At 56.1% G+C, this 17,807-nt stretch overlaps 1 protein-coding gene across 1 annotated transcript; it reads right to left on the bottom strand.

Annotated features, from left to right (window-relative positions):
* Window positions 1-1,123: 1,123 nt before the first annotated feature.
* LOC107305841 (uncharacterized) lies at window positions 1,124-5,276 on the bottom strand. Its single transcript, XM_085529191.1, has 4 exons — window positions 4,528-5,276; window positions 3,846-4,335; window positions 3,378-3,514; window positions 1,124-1,565 (listed from the first exon to the last, which is right to left on the bottom strand). The coding sequence occupies exons 1-3, from the start codon at window positions 4,642-4,644 to the stop codon at window positions 3,435-3,437; spliced, it is 687 nt and encodes a 228-aa protein (XP_085385317.1). The 5' UTR covers window positions 4,645-5,276; the 3' UTR covers window positions 1,124-1,565; window positions 3,378-3,434.
* Between the last annotated feature and the right edge of the window lie 12,531 nt (window positions 5,277-17,807).

Raw genomic sequence — 17,807 nt, 5'->3', positions numbered from 1 at the left:
CCCGTCTGGGAGAAGATGCACGGTGCAGTCCTCTCCTGGTGGCTGGGTAGAGAAGCCACCACCGCCGTGCTTCTGTTCTCTTTTTCCCACCGAGGAAGCCCTGCTTGCAACACTGAATGGGCTTCCTTCTTTCTTGACCTGCAAGTGTTGTTCCATTTCAGAGAGACCACTTGGTCTCCCTGTGTGTCTTCTGGACAGTGTTTGTCAGCAGAGCTGGCTGTGCTAGGACAGAAGGGGCCCTGGTTGACTGTACTGTGTGATGGACAGTTGACAAACTGACCCTTCCCAGAAGTTCAGTGTCAAGTCCCCATTTGATGGGTGGTTGTGAGGAAGAGCTGAGAGAGAAGACAGATGCTTGTCAAAGAGGGGATTGTGGCTGAAATGTGATCTTCCCTCTGAGCGTGGTGGGAACACTCCTGCTAGTATTGCTGCTACTGAGGCAAGGAAGGCATTTTCCAGGACAGTTTGCCTGCAAGAGCATGGCAGGAGGCTGGGACTGCCCTGATGCGCATGAGACTTGGGAACACACGGTGGCTCCTGCCAGATGTGTCAACAAAGGGGAAGGAGCAGAGCACACAGCCCGTGTACTGTGCAGCAAATAGACCTGAGCAAACTTGCTTCAGCTCCAGTCACACAGCACACCATGATCTGTTCTCCCCTTCCCTTCCACAAGGCCCCTCACCCACCCCACTATCAGCACAGCACAAGCAGGGCGATTTACCAGCAGGCTTATGTGGCTGCAGACATTTGGCATCACTACAGCTGTGCCAGCACCTTGTTCCCTGCCGGCACATGGTTTTGAAGGCAAAGTGCAATGCTCATACTGCAGGAAAGCACAAAGCTCAGGCTAAGCACGGCTGGCTTTTGGCAGGATGTAGAGTGAGCAAGGCCAACAACAGCCCTGAAAGCAGTGATCTGAAAGGTCTGGGCTCAGGAGCCTGCTGGCTGTCATATCCGAGCACCTTGGCTAGAGTAAATCTCATCCATCCCTTCTCCAGCACAGCGTGGCCTCCCATCCATGACAACCTCAGGCTTCTGTTGATAATGCAAACAGGACATGTTGACCCCAAAACCCAAAGTCAGTTAAACCAGAAACATTGATGAGACCTCCAGAGGGGAGATTTTAGGGTCAAATAATTTATTTACAATGAGGAGCACAACTTGGGGGTGAGGGGTGGGAGGGGAGAGAATAGGAAAAGATATTTCAATTATCCTCTGTTGTTGTTTGGGAAAATAAACATTTTCCTGAAAGGCAGGTGGCATAAAATCAGGGGCTTTCCATCCAGGAGAGCTGCCAGAGGATCACTGGGAACCCTGTACAGATCAGGGGACCCAAGGAACCTGCAGCACCGACCATGTCCTCATCTTTGACCATGACAAGAGGGTGTATCTTCTTGCTGCAGATGAGGGGGCTTCTCCACACCAGGTGGCTGAGGTGCTTGGTGGCCTTCCCACGCATGCTTTGTCAGCTCATCCAGACTTCTCCTGGTTCTTCTTCTTCTTTGACCAGGAAGGCGGTGGAATCATCGTCCCTGGCAGTGTTCAGGTGGTGTCCAGATGAGTACCTATAAGATATGGTTTAGTAGCTTGTGGTAGTAATGGTGATGTAATGATGACCTTGTAGGTCCTTTTCAACCTTGTGATTCTATGATTTTAAGATTCCCACTCCTTTAAGAGATTCACAATCCTGTCCAGGCTGGAGAGGACCTCAGGAGGTCTCTAGTCCAACCTTCTTCACAAAGCTGTGACAGTGATGGTATCAAACCAGGCTGCTCAGCATTCTGCACATCAGAGTCTTGAAAACTTCCAAAGTCAGAGATCCCACAACCTCTCTGGGCCCCTCTCCCAGTGGGTAACTTAGGGAATACCCTCAAAGTTAGCCTGTTCCTCCTGAGCTGCACCTCCATTAAAAGCCTGATTCCATCTTCTTAATAATCTCCTCACAGCTGTTAGGGGGTCGTCTTAAGTCCTCCAGAACCATCTCTTTTCAAAGCTGAACAAGCCCAACTCCAAAGTCTCTCATCACGTGGCATTAACTCCAGCCCCCGTGTCTCAGTGGTTCCTGCAGAACTCTCTCCTGATTACTCAGATTACTGCATACAGTGTCCAGCCCTGGTGTATTGGGTGTTGAGAAGTGGAGAATATTCACCCTCTCCCCCACCCCACCTAGAGGTCAAAAGGAAAGAACTGAGCCCCTCTGCCTTCTCACAACCCAAATGCATTGGCAAAGCTATTGCTTAGACTGGCTTGAAATGAGGATCCACCATCTCATCTGTTCCCTAAGAATCTCTAGGTGATGACCGGATCAGTACCAACTCCTTCTTTCTGCATTGCCCCAAAACTCCAAAGACAAAGATGTGTAGCAGAATTTTTGTAGATATGGAAAAGAAACAGATTCCCCAACACTTCTGATGACTGCAGGAATGGAGCAGCTACAGGATGCATTTTCTACAGATTCACTCGCAGAGCCTACAGCCAGAGGGAGCCATCAGATCAGCTTCTCACACCTCCTGGAGAGCTGCAGGCTGGAGCCCTGTTGAGAGCTGCGCAGATGCCTCCTCAGTGTAATTTCATAACCCTTTCCTTGCCCCTTGGAGCCAATAGATTTCATCTCTCTGTGTGGCTAAAGTACATGAAGGATGCCTTGCACCCAAGGGGATGCAGATGCCTGAGCAGAGAACCTGGCAGAGCATTGCCTGATAACACTAGAGAAATTCCAGTTGTATAACAAATAAATGTTGCTAAAATTCAGCCCATTTTTCAGGACTATTGTGTACAATTCTTCTGGGCTGCTTCTTTTGAAATATTTGTCCTCGGTGTACATCGTCCTCTCCTGTGCCTGATAAACAGGATAGCATCTTCAAGACTCACTTACACTTTCCCAAACAGTGGATACAGACACTGCCTATCTTACAGTATCTTTGCTCATCAGAAAACAGCCAACAGCTCAGAAGCATTTACATTTCTTCCTGGAAAGCGACCGGTATCAGAAGCATGGCTATATACCGAATTCATAGAACTGCTCAGGTTGGAACCTGAGAACCTTCAAGATCATAAATTCCAACCTCAACCTAACCATGCAACTCTAACTCCAACAACCAACTGCAAAATCATGTCCCTGAGCACCCCATCCAGGTGGTTTGTCAATAGGTTGCCCAAGGAGGCTGTGGATGCCCCATCCCTGGAGGCATTCAAGGCCAGGCTGGATGTAGCTCTGGGCAGCCTGGTCTGGTGGTTGGTGACCCTGCACATAGCAAGAGGGACTGAAAAGAGATGATCTTTGAGGTCCTTTTCAACCCAGGCCATTCTATCACTCTATGATACTATGACAGCAACCCAGCCACCTCCCCGCAGCACCACCTCCAGTGCTTAAATACCTTTTTTGTAAGGGGGTGTTTCTCCCTCCTCCGGGTTACACATTAATCCACTCCCGCTCAGATCGTTGCTCCACACCCCGCACCGCCTTTGTGGCTATTTTCTGGACACGCTCCAGGGCCTTGAGGACTTTCCTGTTCTGAGGAGCACAAAAGAGAACACAGTGTTTGAGGGGTGTCCTCACCAGACCAGAATGCAGAGGGACGCCCATTTCCCCGCTCCTGCTGCCCACGCTATTGCTGACATAAGGCAGGATGCCATCGGCCTTCTGGCTGTTGGGCTGCGATAGGCTGGACTGAGCCCGGCCAGTGGCCATTGGCGCTGCGGCCGTTGCTGACAGCCCGAGATGGGTCCCCGGCCTGCAATGTGCCGCTGCTTGGCACACAGGTGCACGGGGGAAGCTTGGGCCTCCTCCAACCCGCACGCACGTCCCAAGAGGACTGAATGGAACTCTGTGAGCTGGCCCTTACCTGGTCCTCCATTACGTTCTTCTTTACGTGACCCTCCCACAGCCAAGTGGATGCTGATGACAGAAGCCGTGGGCACCCACAGCCCCTCTGCCTCCTCGATGTCCGCCAGGGGAAGGAGGCGATATGGGGCCGGGTCTCTCCGCACTTCCAACACTGGTGATGTTGCCTTGGCAGCCGTTGTCCTCCATTGCCAGCACTGAAGCCGTTGGTGCTGCCAGTGCTGCTGCCTTGTATTCACCTTGGGATGTGCAGGAACCTGCAGGGCCACCTCTGACCGGTGCACGCGCGGACAATCAGTCCCACTGGCACCTCTGCTCCCACCAACGTACTGCCACCTCTGTTCGCAGGATGCTGTCATGTACAATTGTCCCCTGCTGTGGCGGCCGTCTGTAACAGGAGCAGGTCCCAGCACGCCGCTCAGCAGCTCTTCCTTGTTGCCCTTGCTCCCTTGCTGCTCGTTCAGAAGACTGCCTGGCATTGCTGGGAAGGCCTGTTGGAGACACAGCCTGCTGAGGAGGGGGCACGAGATGATCTGGCCTCCAGGGCAGCCGCCCGTCTGGGAGAAGATGCACGGTGCAGTCATCTCCTGGTGGCTGGGTAGAGAAGCCACCACTGCCGTGCTTCTCTTCTCTTTTTTCCCACCGAGGAAGCCCTGCTTGCAACACTGCACTGAATGGCCTACCTTCTTTTTTGACCTGCAAGCGTTCCGTTTCAGAGAGACCACTTGGTCTCCCTGTGTGTCTTCTGGATGGTGTTTGTCCAGGAAACTCCTTCTTGATTGTGCGAAGGCCTGGTGCATTCACTGCCCACTCTGGAAGGGGCTCGAGATTATCCGGCCTCTGAGGCAGCCGTCCGTCTGGGAGGAGGATGGCCTCGCGCACAATGCACTCCTCCGCAGGTGGCCGGCAGACCTCGGTGGGATCTCCTGTTCTGCTGGCTGCCCTGCCACCGTGGTACATTGTCTGGGCTGGTTTTGTTGCCATCAGACCTGGCCGGCGGTGGGGCTGGGTTCTGCAGTCCATGTGGGCTCTGTTGTATCTTCTTGTTGAGCTCTGGACACCAGAAGAGCGGCAGCAGGACAGGCTGCCACTCTCCACAAGCTCCTCCAGATCCCTCCAGGCAGCATCCCAGAATTCAGGGCCCAGACTGCCGATGTGCTCAGGCAGTGCTGACTGCACCAGCTGCTGCAGCTCCTGGTCCGCCTTGCTGCAGCGGTTGCATCTGGGGCAGCAGCACCGTGGCCCATGCATCTGTCTGTTGTCATCTGCAAAGCAGGGAGGGGACCTGAGCCACAGCAGGATGGGGATGCCCTTGGCCCAATCTGCAGAGTGCAAGGTCCTGCTCCAGGGCTGGGCTCCTCCCGTGGGCCTAGCACACATCAGGGCAATCATGTAGATTGGGGCTGATCCACAAAAGACTTACCTGACTCACGAGTTGATGCTTCGCGCTTGTTTTCTGGCTGGGCATTGGCAGAGCTGCAGCAGTACAGACTGCCCTGCTCCACCAGCTCCTCCAGATCCCTCCAGGCAGCATTCCAGAAGTCAGGGCCCAGACTGCCGACAGGCTTACGCAGTGCTGACTGCACCAGCCGCTGCAGCTCCTGGTCCGCCTTGCTGCAGCTGTTCCAGCTGGAGCAGCACCATGGCCTGCGCGTCTGTGTCTCAGCATCTGTAAAAGGGAGGGGGCCTGAGCCACAGCAGGATGGGGCACCAGGGACAACCTTGTCCCATCCGGCCGACCTGCAGTGTGCCAGTTCCCAGTCCAGGGCTGGGCTCCTCCCATGGGCCCATCCCTGCCTGGCATGAATCAGGACAAGGCTGGGGCTTGGTGCTGACCCACGGGACACTCACCTGACTTTGGTGCTGCTGCTCCTCTCTGCCATGATCTCCTCAGACGCAAGAATAGCTTGACAGCCTGCAGGCACATGAATGTGGCACAGTGAGGCTCTGGGAAGCAGCCAGCGCAGACGGTTCCAAATCCCCCAGCCCTGAGTCCCACAGCCCCATATAACCCCATCCTCAAACTCCCCTACCTGTAGGTGCCACAGGGTGTGAAGCAGAAAGACCCCGGCCACCAAAAACAGGCCATCCAGGAAGAAATGGTATGTAGGGACAAGAAGAACGCTGTTGTCAACCATCGCTCAAAGCCGGTCACAACCGCACTGAGAGAGGCGGGGTGCTGGTCACTGGCTCCTAAAGATTCGGCTGTGAGGTCACAGTGCTTTGGGTGGGGACACCTCTGTGAGGTCACAGCCCCGCAGCCCACATGGGAGCCAGTCAGTGCTTGCCCTCTGTGTGCTGGTGGGAGAAGTTACAAATAAATCTGAGGACAATGAAAAAATGCTTCAAAAAATTGTAGCTTACACATCAAGTGAAAGCGTGCACCAGCCTGGGAACCAGAACCATCCTTGTGGTGTGCAGCTGCAATCTTCCCTTCAGGTACCTGAGGCAGACACAGGGTAAAGAAGCAAAGTGCTTTTAGTCTGCTTTTTCTTCTTGCTATCCTACTGCATTATTAGCTGGTAATAAATGAATCTTCCCTGGACCTAAACTGCTTTGTCTGGGACTGTAACTGTGAGCCATCTCTGTCTCCTTCTGGCACGTTGATTATATCACAATACCCCAAACCAAGGACGGAAGCGGCCACTGGATGGCTGGAAACATATCCCATGCTCCATGCCTCCATCCAAAACACTATCCTGGGCACTCTGCACCCTAGAAAGAATTCAGTCCAACCAACTGCAAAATCATGTCCCTGAGCACCTCATCCAGGTGGTTTGTCAATAGGTTGCCCAAAGAGGCTGTGGATGCCCCATCCCTGGAGGCATTCAAGGCCAGGCTGGATGTAGCTCTGGGCAGCCTGGTCTGGTGGTTAGTGTCCCTGCACATAGCATGAGAGACTGAAAAGAGATGATCTTTGACGTCCTTTTCAACCCAGGCCATTCTATCAGTCTATGACAATATGACAGCAACCCAGCAACCTCCCCGCAGCACTGCATTACAGCAGTGGTTGCAGCTGGGGCAGCAGCACTTTGGCCCATACATCTTTCTGTCGTCACCTCCAAAGCAGGGAGGGAGCCTGAGCCACAGCAGGATGGGGACACTCTTGGCCCAACTGGCTGACCTGCAGTGTGCAATGTCCTGCTCCAGGGCTGGGCTCCTCCCATGGGTCTAGCACACATCAGGGCAATCATGCAGATCGAGGCTGACCCACAAAGGACTCACCTGACTCTGGAGCTGATGCTCCGTGCTGGTTTTCAGTCTTGCCTTTACTGGAGTGCCGATAGAACCAGCTGCTGCAGCTCCTGGTCAACTCGGCTGCAGTGGTTGCAGCTGTAGCTGCAGCACCGTGGCCTATGCGTCTGTGTCTCAGCATCTGTAAAAGGGAGGGGGCCTGAGCCACAGCAGGATGGGGCACCAGGGACAACCTTGTCCCATTTGGCTGACCTGCAGTGTGACAGTTCCCAGGCCAGGGCTGGGCTCGTCCCATGGGCCTAGCACACATCAGGGCAATCATGCAGATTGGGGCTGATACACAGAAGAATTACCTGACTCACGAGCTGATGCTCCGCGCTGGTTTTCTGGCTGGGCATTTGCGGAGCTGCAGCAGGACAGACTGCCCTGCTCCAACAGCTCCGCTAGATCCCTTCAGGCAGCATCCCAGAAGTCAGGGCCCAGTCTGCTGACGGGCTCAGGCAGTGCTGACTGCACCAGCTGCTGCAGATCCTGGTCAGCATTATTGCAGTGGTTGCAGCTGGGGCAGCAGCACTTTGGCCCATACGTCTGTCTGTTGTCACCTGCAAAGCAGGGACGGAGCCTGAGCGACAGCAAGACGGGAACACTCTTGGCCCAACTGGTTGACCTGCAGCGTGCAAGGTCCTGCTCCAGGGCTGGGCTCCTCCCATGGGCCTAGCACACATCAGGGCAATCATGCAGATTGGGGCTGATCCACAAAAGACTTACCTGACTCTGGAGCTGATGCTCCGCGCTGGTTTTCTGGCTGGGCATTTGCGGAGCTGCAGCAGGACAGACTGCCCTGCTCCAACAGCTCCGCCAGGTCCCTCCAGGCAGCATCCCAGAAGTCAGGGTCCAGACTGCCGATGGGCTCACACAGTGCTGACTGCACCAGCTGCTGCAGCTCCTGGTCAGTATTACTGTAGTGGTTGCAGCTGGGCAGCAGCACTTTGGCCCATACGTCTGTCTGTTGTCACCTGCAAAGCAGGGACAGAGCCTGAGCGACAGCAAGACGGGAACACTCTTGGCCCAACTGGCTGACCTGCATCGTGCAAGGTCCTGCTCCAGGGCTGGGCTCCTCCCATGGGCCTAGCACACATCAGGGCAATCATGCAGATCAAGGCTGACCCACAAAGACTCACCTGACTCTGGAGCTGATGCTCCGCGCTGGTTTTCTGGCTGGGCATTGGAGCTGCAGCAGTACAGACTGCCCTGCTCCACCAGCTTTGCCAGGTCCCTCCAGGCAGCATCCCAGAAGCCAGGGCTTGGGGTAGCCATGTGCTCAGGCTGCGCTGATAGAACCAGCTGCTGCAGCTCCTGGTCCGCATTGCTGCAGCTGTTCCTGCTGGAGCAGCAGCACCGTGGCCTATGCCTCTGTGTCTCAGCATCTGTAAAAGGGAGGGGGCCTGAGCCACAGCAGGATGGGGCACCAGGGACAACCTTGTCCCATTTGGCCGACCTGCAGTGTGCCAGTTCCCAGTCCAGGGCTGGGCTCCTCCCATGGGCCCATCCCTGCCTGGCGTGAATCAGGACAAGGCTGGGGCTTGGTGCTGACCCATGGGACACTCACCTGACTTTGGTGGTGCTGCTGCTCCTCGCTGCCATTATCTCCTCAGTTGCAAGAATAGCTTGAAAGCCTGCAGGCACATGAACTTGGCACAGTGAGGCTCTGGGAAGCAGCCAGCGTAGCCGGTTCCAAATGCCCCAGCCCTGAGTCCCACAGCCCCATATAACCCCATCCTCAAATTCCCCAACCTGTAGGTGCCACAGGGTGCGAAGCAGAAAGACCCCGGCCACCAAAAACAGGCCATATATACCTAAAGCCCATCTGTAAACTTGTGGGTACTTGACGTACCCTTTGCTCCTGTGGTAATCTGTAGCAACTTGGAGGAGGATGTTCTCGCACAGTGCAGTCCTCTGCTGGTGGCTGGGTAGAGGAGTTCACTGCACCGTGCTTCTCTTCTCTTTTTCCCAACGAGGAAGCCCCGACTCTCTGGCAGAGCTGGGAAGGCCTGGTGGAGACACAAGATTACCTGATGGAGCGGGCACAAGATTACCTGGCATTTGAGGCAGCCGCCCATCTTGGAAAATGGTGTTCTCATGCACTGTGCAGTCTTCTGCTGGTGGCTGCTTGCAGGTGTGCACAGCAGTGCGTATCTCTTCTCTGTTGTCGTGATCACAGTGCCTGCTTCCTTTTCCTGCACTTCTTAGGGTAGAGGAAGACTGCCAGTTCTCTTCTCCATGAGAAGTCCCAGCAGCAACACCTCTGCGGATTGGAGCTGCTCTTGCTGCCAATCCCGCAGGCTCTGTGTAGCTCCTGCACAGTGCTGCTGGAGACACGGTCCTCCCTGGAAGGTGCAGGACATTGTCCAGCCTCTGAGGCAACCGTCCATCTGGGAGAAGGGTGATGCTGTGCACAGTGCAGTCCTCTGAGGGTGGGTGGCTGGAGGAGTCACCTGCACTGTGCTTCTCTTCCCTTTTTACATCGAGGAAGCCATGCATTCAGCAGTGAATGGCCTACCTTCTTTCTAGACCCTCAAGTGTTGTTCCGTGTCAGAGACACTACTTGGACTCCCTCTGCATCTTTTGGACGGTGTTCGTCCAGGAAACTCCTTCTTGATGGTGCGAAGGCCTGGAGGATTTACTACCCTCACTGGAAGGGGCATGACATTATGCAGCCTCAGAGGGAGTCGTCCATCCGGGAGGAGGATGTTCTCACACACAGTACGTCCTATGCTGGTCTGGCTTGAGAGAAATACGGTGAGGGGCACTGCATTTCTCTTTGATCCCACTGTCTTTCAGCCACCCCAGAGCACGTGGGGGCACTCAGACAATGCGGAAAGCTCCCGGGTCTTCCTGTCCCACCAAAGTTGTCCCTGTGTTGCTCGATGAAGTCCCCATTTGCAGGTGGCTGCATGCGGGTGCAGCTCTGTGGGAGCTGCTCCGTGGCTCCCCTGCTTTCCTGGGAGCCCTGACAATCTGTCTGTCTGGGAGGACGATGCTCTCACACACAATGCACTGCTCTGCTTGTGGCCAGCAGACCTTGGTGGGATCCCCTGCTCTGCTGGCTGCCCTGCCACCTTGGAACTTTGTCTGGGCTGGTTTCGTTGCCATCAGACCTGGCCGGTAGTGGGGCTGGGTTCTACAATACGTGTGGGCTCTGTTGCTTCTTCTGGTTGAGCTATGGACACCCTGAGAGTAGCAGCAGGACAGACTGCCACTCTCCACCAGCTCTGTCAGGTCACTCCAGGCAGCATCCCAATGGTCAGTGCCTAGAGTGCCGATGTGCTATGGCAGTGCTGACTGCACCAGCTGCTGCAGCTCCTGCTCAGCTCGGCAGCAGCGGTTACAGCTGTGGCAGCAGCACTTTGGCCCATACATCTGTCTGTCGTCACCTCCAAAGCAGGGAGGGAGCCTGAGCCACAGCAGGATGGGGACACTCTTGGCCCAACTGGCTGACCTGCAGTGTGCAATGTCCTGCTCCAGGGCTGGGCTCCTCCCATGGGTCTAGCACACATCAGGGCAATCATGCAGATCGAGGCTGACCTACAAAAGACTTACCTGACTCTGGAGCTGATGCTCCGTGCTGGTTTTCAGTCTTGCCATTACTGGAGTGCCGATAGAACCAGCTGCTGCAGCTCCTGGTCAACTCGGCTGCAGCGGTTGCAGCTGTAGCAGCAGCATCGTGGCCTATGCCTCTGTGTCTCAGCATCTGTAAGAGGGAGGGGGCCTGAGCCACAGCAGGATGGGGCACCAGGGACAACCTTGTCCCATTTGGCTGACCTGCAGTGTGACAGTTCCCAGGCCAGAGCTGGGCTCCTCCTGTGGGCCTGGCACACATCAGGGCAATCATGCAGATTGGGGCTGATCCACAGAAGACTTACCTGACTCACGAGCTGATGCTCCGCGCTGGTTTTCTGGCTGGGCATTTGCGGAGCTGCAGCAGGACAGACTGCCCTGCTCCACTAGCTCCACCAGATCCCTCCAGGCAGCATCCCAGAAGTCAGGGTCCAGACTGCCGATGGGTTCAGGCAGTGCTGACTGCACCAGCTGCTGCAGCTCCTGGTCAGCATTACTGCAGTGGTTGCAGCTGGGGCAGCAGCACTTTGGCCCATACGTCTGTCTGTTGTCACCTCAAAGCAGGGACGGAGCCTGAGCCACAGCACAATGGGGATGCCCTTGGCCCATCCAGTGGCGTGCGAGGTCTTGCTCCAGAGCTGGGCTCCTCCTGTGGGCCTGACACACATCAGGGCAATCATGCAGATTGGGGCTGACCTACAGAAGAGTCACCTGACTCCGCAGCTTATGTTCCATGCTGGTCTTTGTTGTGGGTAATGGCGGAGCTGCAGCAAGACAGACTGCCACTCTCCACCAGCTCCGCCAGGTCCCTCCAGGCAGTATCCTAGAAGTCAGGGCCCAGGGTGTCGACAGGCTCACACAGTGCTGACTGCTCCAGCTGCTCCTCCTGGTCAGCATTACTGCAGTGGTTGCAGCTGGGGCAGCAGCACTTTGGCCCATACGTCTGTCTGTTGTCACCTGCAAAGCAGTGAGGGAGCCTGAGCCACAGCACGATGGGGACACTCTTGGCCCAACTGGCTGACCTGCAGTGTACGAGGACCTCTTCCAGGGCTGGGCTCCTCCCGTGGGCCTAGCACACATCAGGGCAATCATGCAGATCGAGGCTGACCCACAAAGGACTTACCTGACTTTGGTGCTGATGCTCCGCGCTGCTTTTCAGGTTGGGCATTGGAACTGCAGCAGGACAGGCTACCCTGCTCCACCAGCTTTGCCAGGACCCTCCAGTCAGCATCTCAGAAGCCAGGGCCTGGAGTAGCCACGTGCTCAGACTGCGCCGATAGCACCAGCTGCTGCATCTCCTGGTCCGCCTTGCTGCAGCGGTTGTGGCTGGAGCTGAAGCATCATGGCCTGTGTGTCTGTGTCTCAGCATCTGTAAAAGGGAGGGGGCCTGAGCCGCAGCAGGATGGAGACACTCTTGGCCCAGTGTGCTGCGTGCAAGGTCCTGCTCCATGGCTGGGCTCCTCCCATGGGCCCATCCCTGCCTGGCGTGAATCAGGACAAGGCTGGGTCGTGGTGCTGACCCACAGGACACTCACCTGACTCCGGTGCTGCTGCTCCTCGCTGCCACCATCTCCTCAGTCGCAAGCATTGCTTGATAGCCTGCAGTCACATGAACGTGGGGTCACTCAGACATTGTGGAAATCTCCTGGGCCTTCCTGTCCCACCAACATTGTTCCTGTGTTGCTCGATGAAGTCCCCCATTCTCAGGTGGCTGCGTGCAGGTGCAGCTCTGTGGGGGCTGCTCTGTGGCTCCCCTGCCTGCCTGGGAGCCCTGACAATCTGTCCTGGGGGCTGCGGGGACCACCAGCCGCCACCAGTGCCAGCCCTTCACAGGCAGCCTGCCTGCCTGCACTGCACTTCTCTCTCTGAGGGCAGAGCTCAGACCCCACCTGCTCAGTTTGGAGCATGAGATTATTCTGCCTGTGAGGCAGCCGCCCATCTGGGAGAAGGTTGTTATCACGCTCAATGCAGTTCTCTGCTGGTAGAGGAGTCGACAGCTCCGTGGTTCTCTTCTGCTTGTCCCAGCATGGATGCCCTGAACTCTGTCTTCAATGGCATTGGCACAGGCTGCTGAGGGAGTCTGAGGAGTCACCATCCTCTGAGGGACATGGGTTAGAGAGCAATAAGGTCTCCTCTGAGCCTCCTATTCTCCAGGCTGAACATTCCCAGCTCCCTCAGCCGCTCCTCATAAGGCCTGTGCTCCAGACCCTTCACCAGCTTCGTAGCCCTCCTCTGAACACGTTCCAGGGCCTCAATGTCTTTCTTGCAGTGAGGGGCCCAAAACGGAGCACAGTACTCGAGCTGCGGCCGCACCAGTGCTGAGTTCAGGGGGGCAATTACCTCCCTGTTCCTGCTAATAACACTGTTTTTCATGCAAGCCAGGATGCCGTTGGCCGCCTTGGCCACCCAGGCACACTGTCAGCTCATGTTCAGCTGAACATCAATCAGCACCCCCAAGTCTGTTTCCTCAACACAGTCTTCCACCCACTCCGCTCCAAGCCTATAGCACTGCCTGGGGTTGTTGTAGCCAAAGTGCAGAACCCGGCATTTGGTCTTGTTGAACTTCATCCCGCTGGCTTCAGCCCAGCTCTCCAGCCTGTCCAGATCCCTCTGTAGGGCCTCCCTACCCTCAGGCAGATCGACACTCCCCGCCAATTTGGTGTCATCCGCGAACTTACTGAGGGCGCACTCAATGCCCTCATCCAAGTCTTCAATAAAGATGTTGAAGAGGACAGGCCCCAGCACCGACCCCTGAGGAATACCACTAGTGACTGGTGTCCAACTGGATTTAACTCCATTCACCACCACTCTCTGGGCCCGGTCCTCCAGTTAGCTCCTTACCTAATCTAGAGTGTATCCATCCAAGCCACGGGCTGCCAGCTTTTGCAGGAGAACAGCATGGGAGACAGTGTTGAAGGCTTTGCTGAAGTCTAAGTAGACCACATCAACAGCCTTTCCTTCATCCATCAGACGGGTCACAGGATCGTAGAAGGATACTGGGTTGGCCAAGCAGGACCGGCCCTTCACAAACCCATGCTGGCTAGGTCTGATCTCCTGGTCATACCACACCTGTGGCAGTCCAGTTGGAGTAGTAAGTCTCTGACCGTTTCTTCCAGATTCACAGGGGATTCAGTCTGCTCCCCAGCCAAGACTACCAAGTCAGAGCGTGGAGAGCCCTGGGAATAACCAAGATGACTTTTAAAGACAGACGTAAAGAAGGCATTCAGAACCTCTGCCTTTTCTTTATCCTCTGTGATCACGTTCCCAGCCTCGTCCAGTAAAGAATGGAGATTCCCCTTTGTCCTCCTCTTACAGTTGATGTATTTGTAAAAGAGTTTCTTGTTTGTTTTCACCCCAGCGGCCAGCTTAGATTCAAGCTGGGCTTTTGCCTCTCTAACTTTCCCTCTACACATCTTAACAGCCTCTTTGTAGTCATTCTCAGTTGCTCTTCCCTCCTTCCACAGGCGGTAGATTCTCTTTTTCTCCTGCAACCTTAAGAACAGTTCCCTATTCATCTACGCTGGTCTTCTTCCCCGCTGGCTCATTTTGTGGCTCAGGGGGACTGCCTGCTCCTGCGTCTTCAAGACTTCCTTCTTTAAGAGCAACCAGCCATCTTGGACCCCTTTGTTTGCTAAGACTGAACGCCAGGGGACTGCCCCTACTAGTCTTCTTAACAAATCAAAGTCTGCCCTCCGGAAGTCTAAGGTGGCAGTTTTGGTATTCTCCCTCCAGACTCCACCTAGAATCGAGAACTCCGCCATTTCATGGTCACTCTGACCAAGACAGCCCCCAACCTCCACATCTCCCACCAGACCTTCCCTTTTTGTGAACAGCAGGTCTAGCAGGGCAGCTCCTCTCATGGGCTCTCTCACCAGTCACATTAGGAAGTTATCCTCTGTGCATTCCAGGAACCTCCTAGACTGCTTCTTCTCCACCATGCCGTACTCCCAGCATATGTCAGGGAAGTTAAAGTCACCCATGAGGACAAGGGCCGGTGACCGTGCAGCTCCTGCCAGCTGCTTATAGAACAGCTCATCTGCCTCTTCATCCTGCTTTGGCGGTCTATAACAGACTCCCACCAGGATGTCTGCCTTATCAGCCCTTCCCCTGATCCTTACCCATGGGATTCAACCACATCGGCCCCAGTTGCAAGCTCTGCAGCATGAAAGCATTCCCTGACATAGACAGCCATGCTGCCACCCCTCCTTCCTTGCCTATCCTTCCTGAAGAGTCATCCTTTATATACCTTCACAAATTTTTGTTTTGTAACTTTCCCATCCACCCTTACAACTTTCCCAAGCATGCATATGTCAACAAAGCATTCTACAAAACACTTTTCAACATTCCATGCAGGCACATATCCAATCAGAGCTGTGAGTCCCTTCTTCTCCTTCCAGAGGTGTCCTTGGTTCTCATGCTATTTATCTTGCTCCAAAGCTGCTGCACTGAACAGCTTTTCTTGTATTCCCACAGGCTAGTGGGCAGGATTGGATACAGGTGGACACTGGACTAGAGGATCTCAGAAGTCTTTTCCAACCTTAACGATTCTATCATTCCTCCTCCTCTGGCCTTTTAGGAGAAGGTTTCATAGTTTCATGCAGGTTGGAAGGGACCTTAGAGATCATCGAGTCCAACCCCCCGGGATTCGAGCCTCTGTGTAGCAGAGCGGCACTTCTACCACTTGCACCACAGGGGATTCGAACCCAGGGCCTCTGGTGTTGCAAAGTGGCGTCTTTAACCACTGCGCCAATTGCTCACAGGTTCTCTCCTTCCTAGGCCAGCTGACTTTCACGGCCATTGCTTCCATCTTTGTAGGGGAGCAACTGACAGCGGCCCATTGGCTCCTCTGGCTGAGCTGGGAGGGCGCTGCACGCACTGAAGAAGAAGGCGGCACTGTCACGAGGCGTCGGAACCACCTCAGGGCCTATGGCACACACTGCAGTGACTGCAGAGGCTGCTGCCGGGACTGTAGATACTGTAATGGGAACAGGGCTGCTACATTACAAGGATACTCTACACTCTCGTACAGTAACTGCTCCGGAGGAAAGGGGGAAGCTGAAGGAGAAAGGGACGGTCGGAAACGGCGGTACCGTCTCACCCTCAGTCTCACACGGCCGGGTTCCGGCTGCGGGCAGGAGGCGCCGAGGAGCCGCAGCGCAGGCCTCTGCCCCGAGCGGCCGGGCGGGCAGCGGGACTCGCTGCAGGGCCGCCTTCTCGCCTCGAGAAAGGTCGCTACCCGCCTCGCTACCCGCCGAAGCCCGTCCGGCCATCGGTGCGGAGGGCGGCTGGAACGCCGGGCCGGGCCGGGCCGGGGGGCTCGGGGCGAGGCGGGGCGGCGGCCGTTGGCGCTGCGGCCGTTACTGAGGGGGCGGATCTGCAGCTCCGACACGCCGGGCCGGGCGGGAAATGGCCGCTGCTCTTGTGCCGGGGAGATGAGACGGGGCAGTCACCCGCAAAGTGCCGCTGCTCGGCGGCTGAGGCTCAGCTTCCCCTGCAGCGGCCGCACGGGCACTGCACCCACTGCGGCAGGCGTGGGCCTTCTTGTCTTGCTGTCCCACCAACGTTGTTCCTGTGTTGCTCGATGAAGTCCCCCATTCTCAGGTGGCTGCTTGCAGGTGCAGCTCTGTGGGGGCTGCTCTGTGGCTCCCCTGCCTGCCTGGGAGCCCTGACAATCTGTCCTGGGGGCTGCGGGGACCACCAGCCACCACCAGTGCCAGCCCTTCACTCACTTCTCGCACTGAGGGCAGAGCTCAGATGCTGGCTGGCTGCACTTCTGCCGTCATCTTCAGTAGTCAGACGTGAAGGTGCTGTTGCTGCTGGTCTCACTGTGCTGTGCACTTAGAGAACTACTGGTGCACATGCAGACGATCAGTCCCACTGGCACCTCTGCTCCTACCAACGTACTGCCACCTCTGTTCGCAGGATGCTGTCCTGTACAATTGTCCCCTGCTGTGGCAGCCGTCTGTAACAGGAGCAGGTCCCAGAACGCCGCTCAGCAGCTCTTCCCTGTTGCCCTTGTTCCCTTGCTGCTCGTTCCGAAGACTGTCTGGCATTGCTGGGAAGGCCTGTTGGAGACACAGCCTGCTGAGGAGGGGGCACGAGATGATCTGGCCTCCGGGGCAGCCGCCCGTCTGGGAGAAGATGCACGGTGCAGTCCTCTCCTGGTGGCTGGGTAGAGAAGCCACCACTGCCATGCTTCTGTTCTCTTTTTCCCACCTAGGAAGCCCTGCTTGCAACACTGAATGGGCTACCTTCTTTCTTGACCTGCAAGTGTTGTTCCATTTCAGAGAGACGACTTGGTCTCCCTGTGTGTCTTCTGGACGGTGTTTGTCCAGGAAACTCCTTCCTGATGGTGCAAAGGCCTGGTGGATTCACTGCCCACTCTGGAAGTGGCTCGAGATTATCCGGCCTCTGAGGCAGCCGTCCGTCTGGGAGGAGGATGGCCTCACGCAAAATTCACTCCTCCGCAGGTGGCCGGCAGACCTCGGTGGGATCTTCTGCTATGCTGGCTGCCCTGCCAACGAGGTACATTGTCTGGGCGGTTTCGTTGCGATCACCACTGGCTGGCGGTGGGGCTGGATTCTGCAACTCATGTGGGCTCTGTTGTATCTTCTGGTTGAGCTCTGGACACCAGGAGAGCTGCAGCAGGACAGGCTGCCTCTCTCCACAAGCTCCGCCAAATCCTTCCAGGCAACATCCCAGAAGTCAGGCCCCAGAGTGCCGACGTGCTCACGCAGTGCTGACTGCACCAACTGCTGCAGCTCCTGGTCAGCTCGGCTGCAGTGGTTGCATCTGGGGCAGCAGCACTTTGGCCCATACGTCTGTCGTCACCTGCAAAGCAGGGAGGGGACCTGAGCCACAGCAGGAGGGGAAGGCCCTTGGCCCATCCTGCAGCATGCGAGGTCCTGCTCCAGGGCTGGGCTCCTCCCATGGGACTTGCACATATCAGGGCAGTCATGCAGATTGGGGCTGATCAACGAAAGACTCACCTGACTCCGCTGGTGATGTTCCATGCTGTTCTCTGCTCTAGTACTGACGGAGCTGCAGCAAGACAGACTGCCCTGCTCCACCAGCTTCGCCCAGTCCCTCCAGGCAGCATCCCAGAAGTCAGGGCCCAGACTGCCGACAGGCTTACGCAGTGCTGACTGCA

This window comes from Coturnix japonica, chromosome Z (assembly GCF_054131305.1).
Source record: "Coturnix japonica strain WE chromosome Z, WE-NBRP24, whole genome shotgun sequence".
Taxonomy (NCBI): Eukaryota; Metazoa; Chordata; class Aves; order Galliformes; family Phasianidae; genus Coturnix; species Coturnix japonica.
Note: the sequence above shows the minus strand (reverse complement) of the source record. Positions and strands in the feature narration are given on the sequence as shown.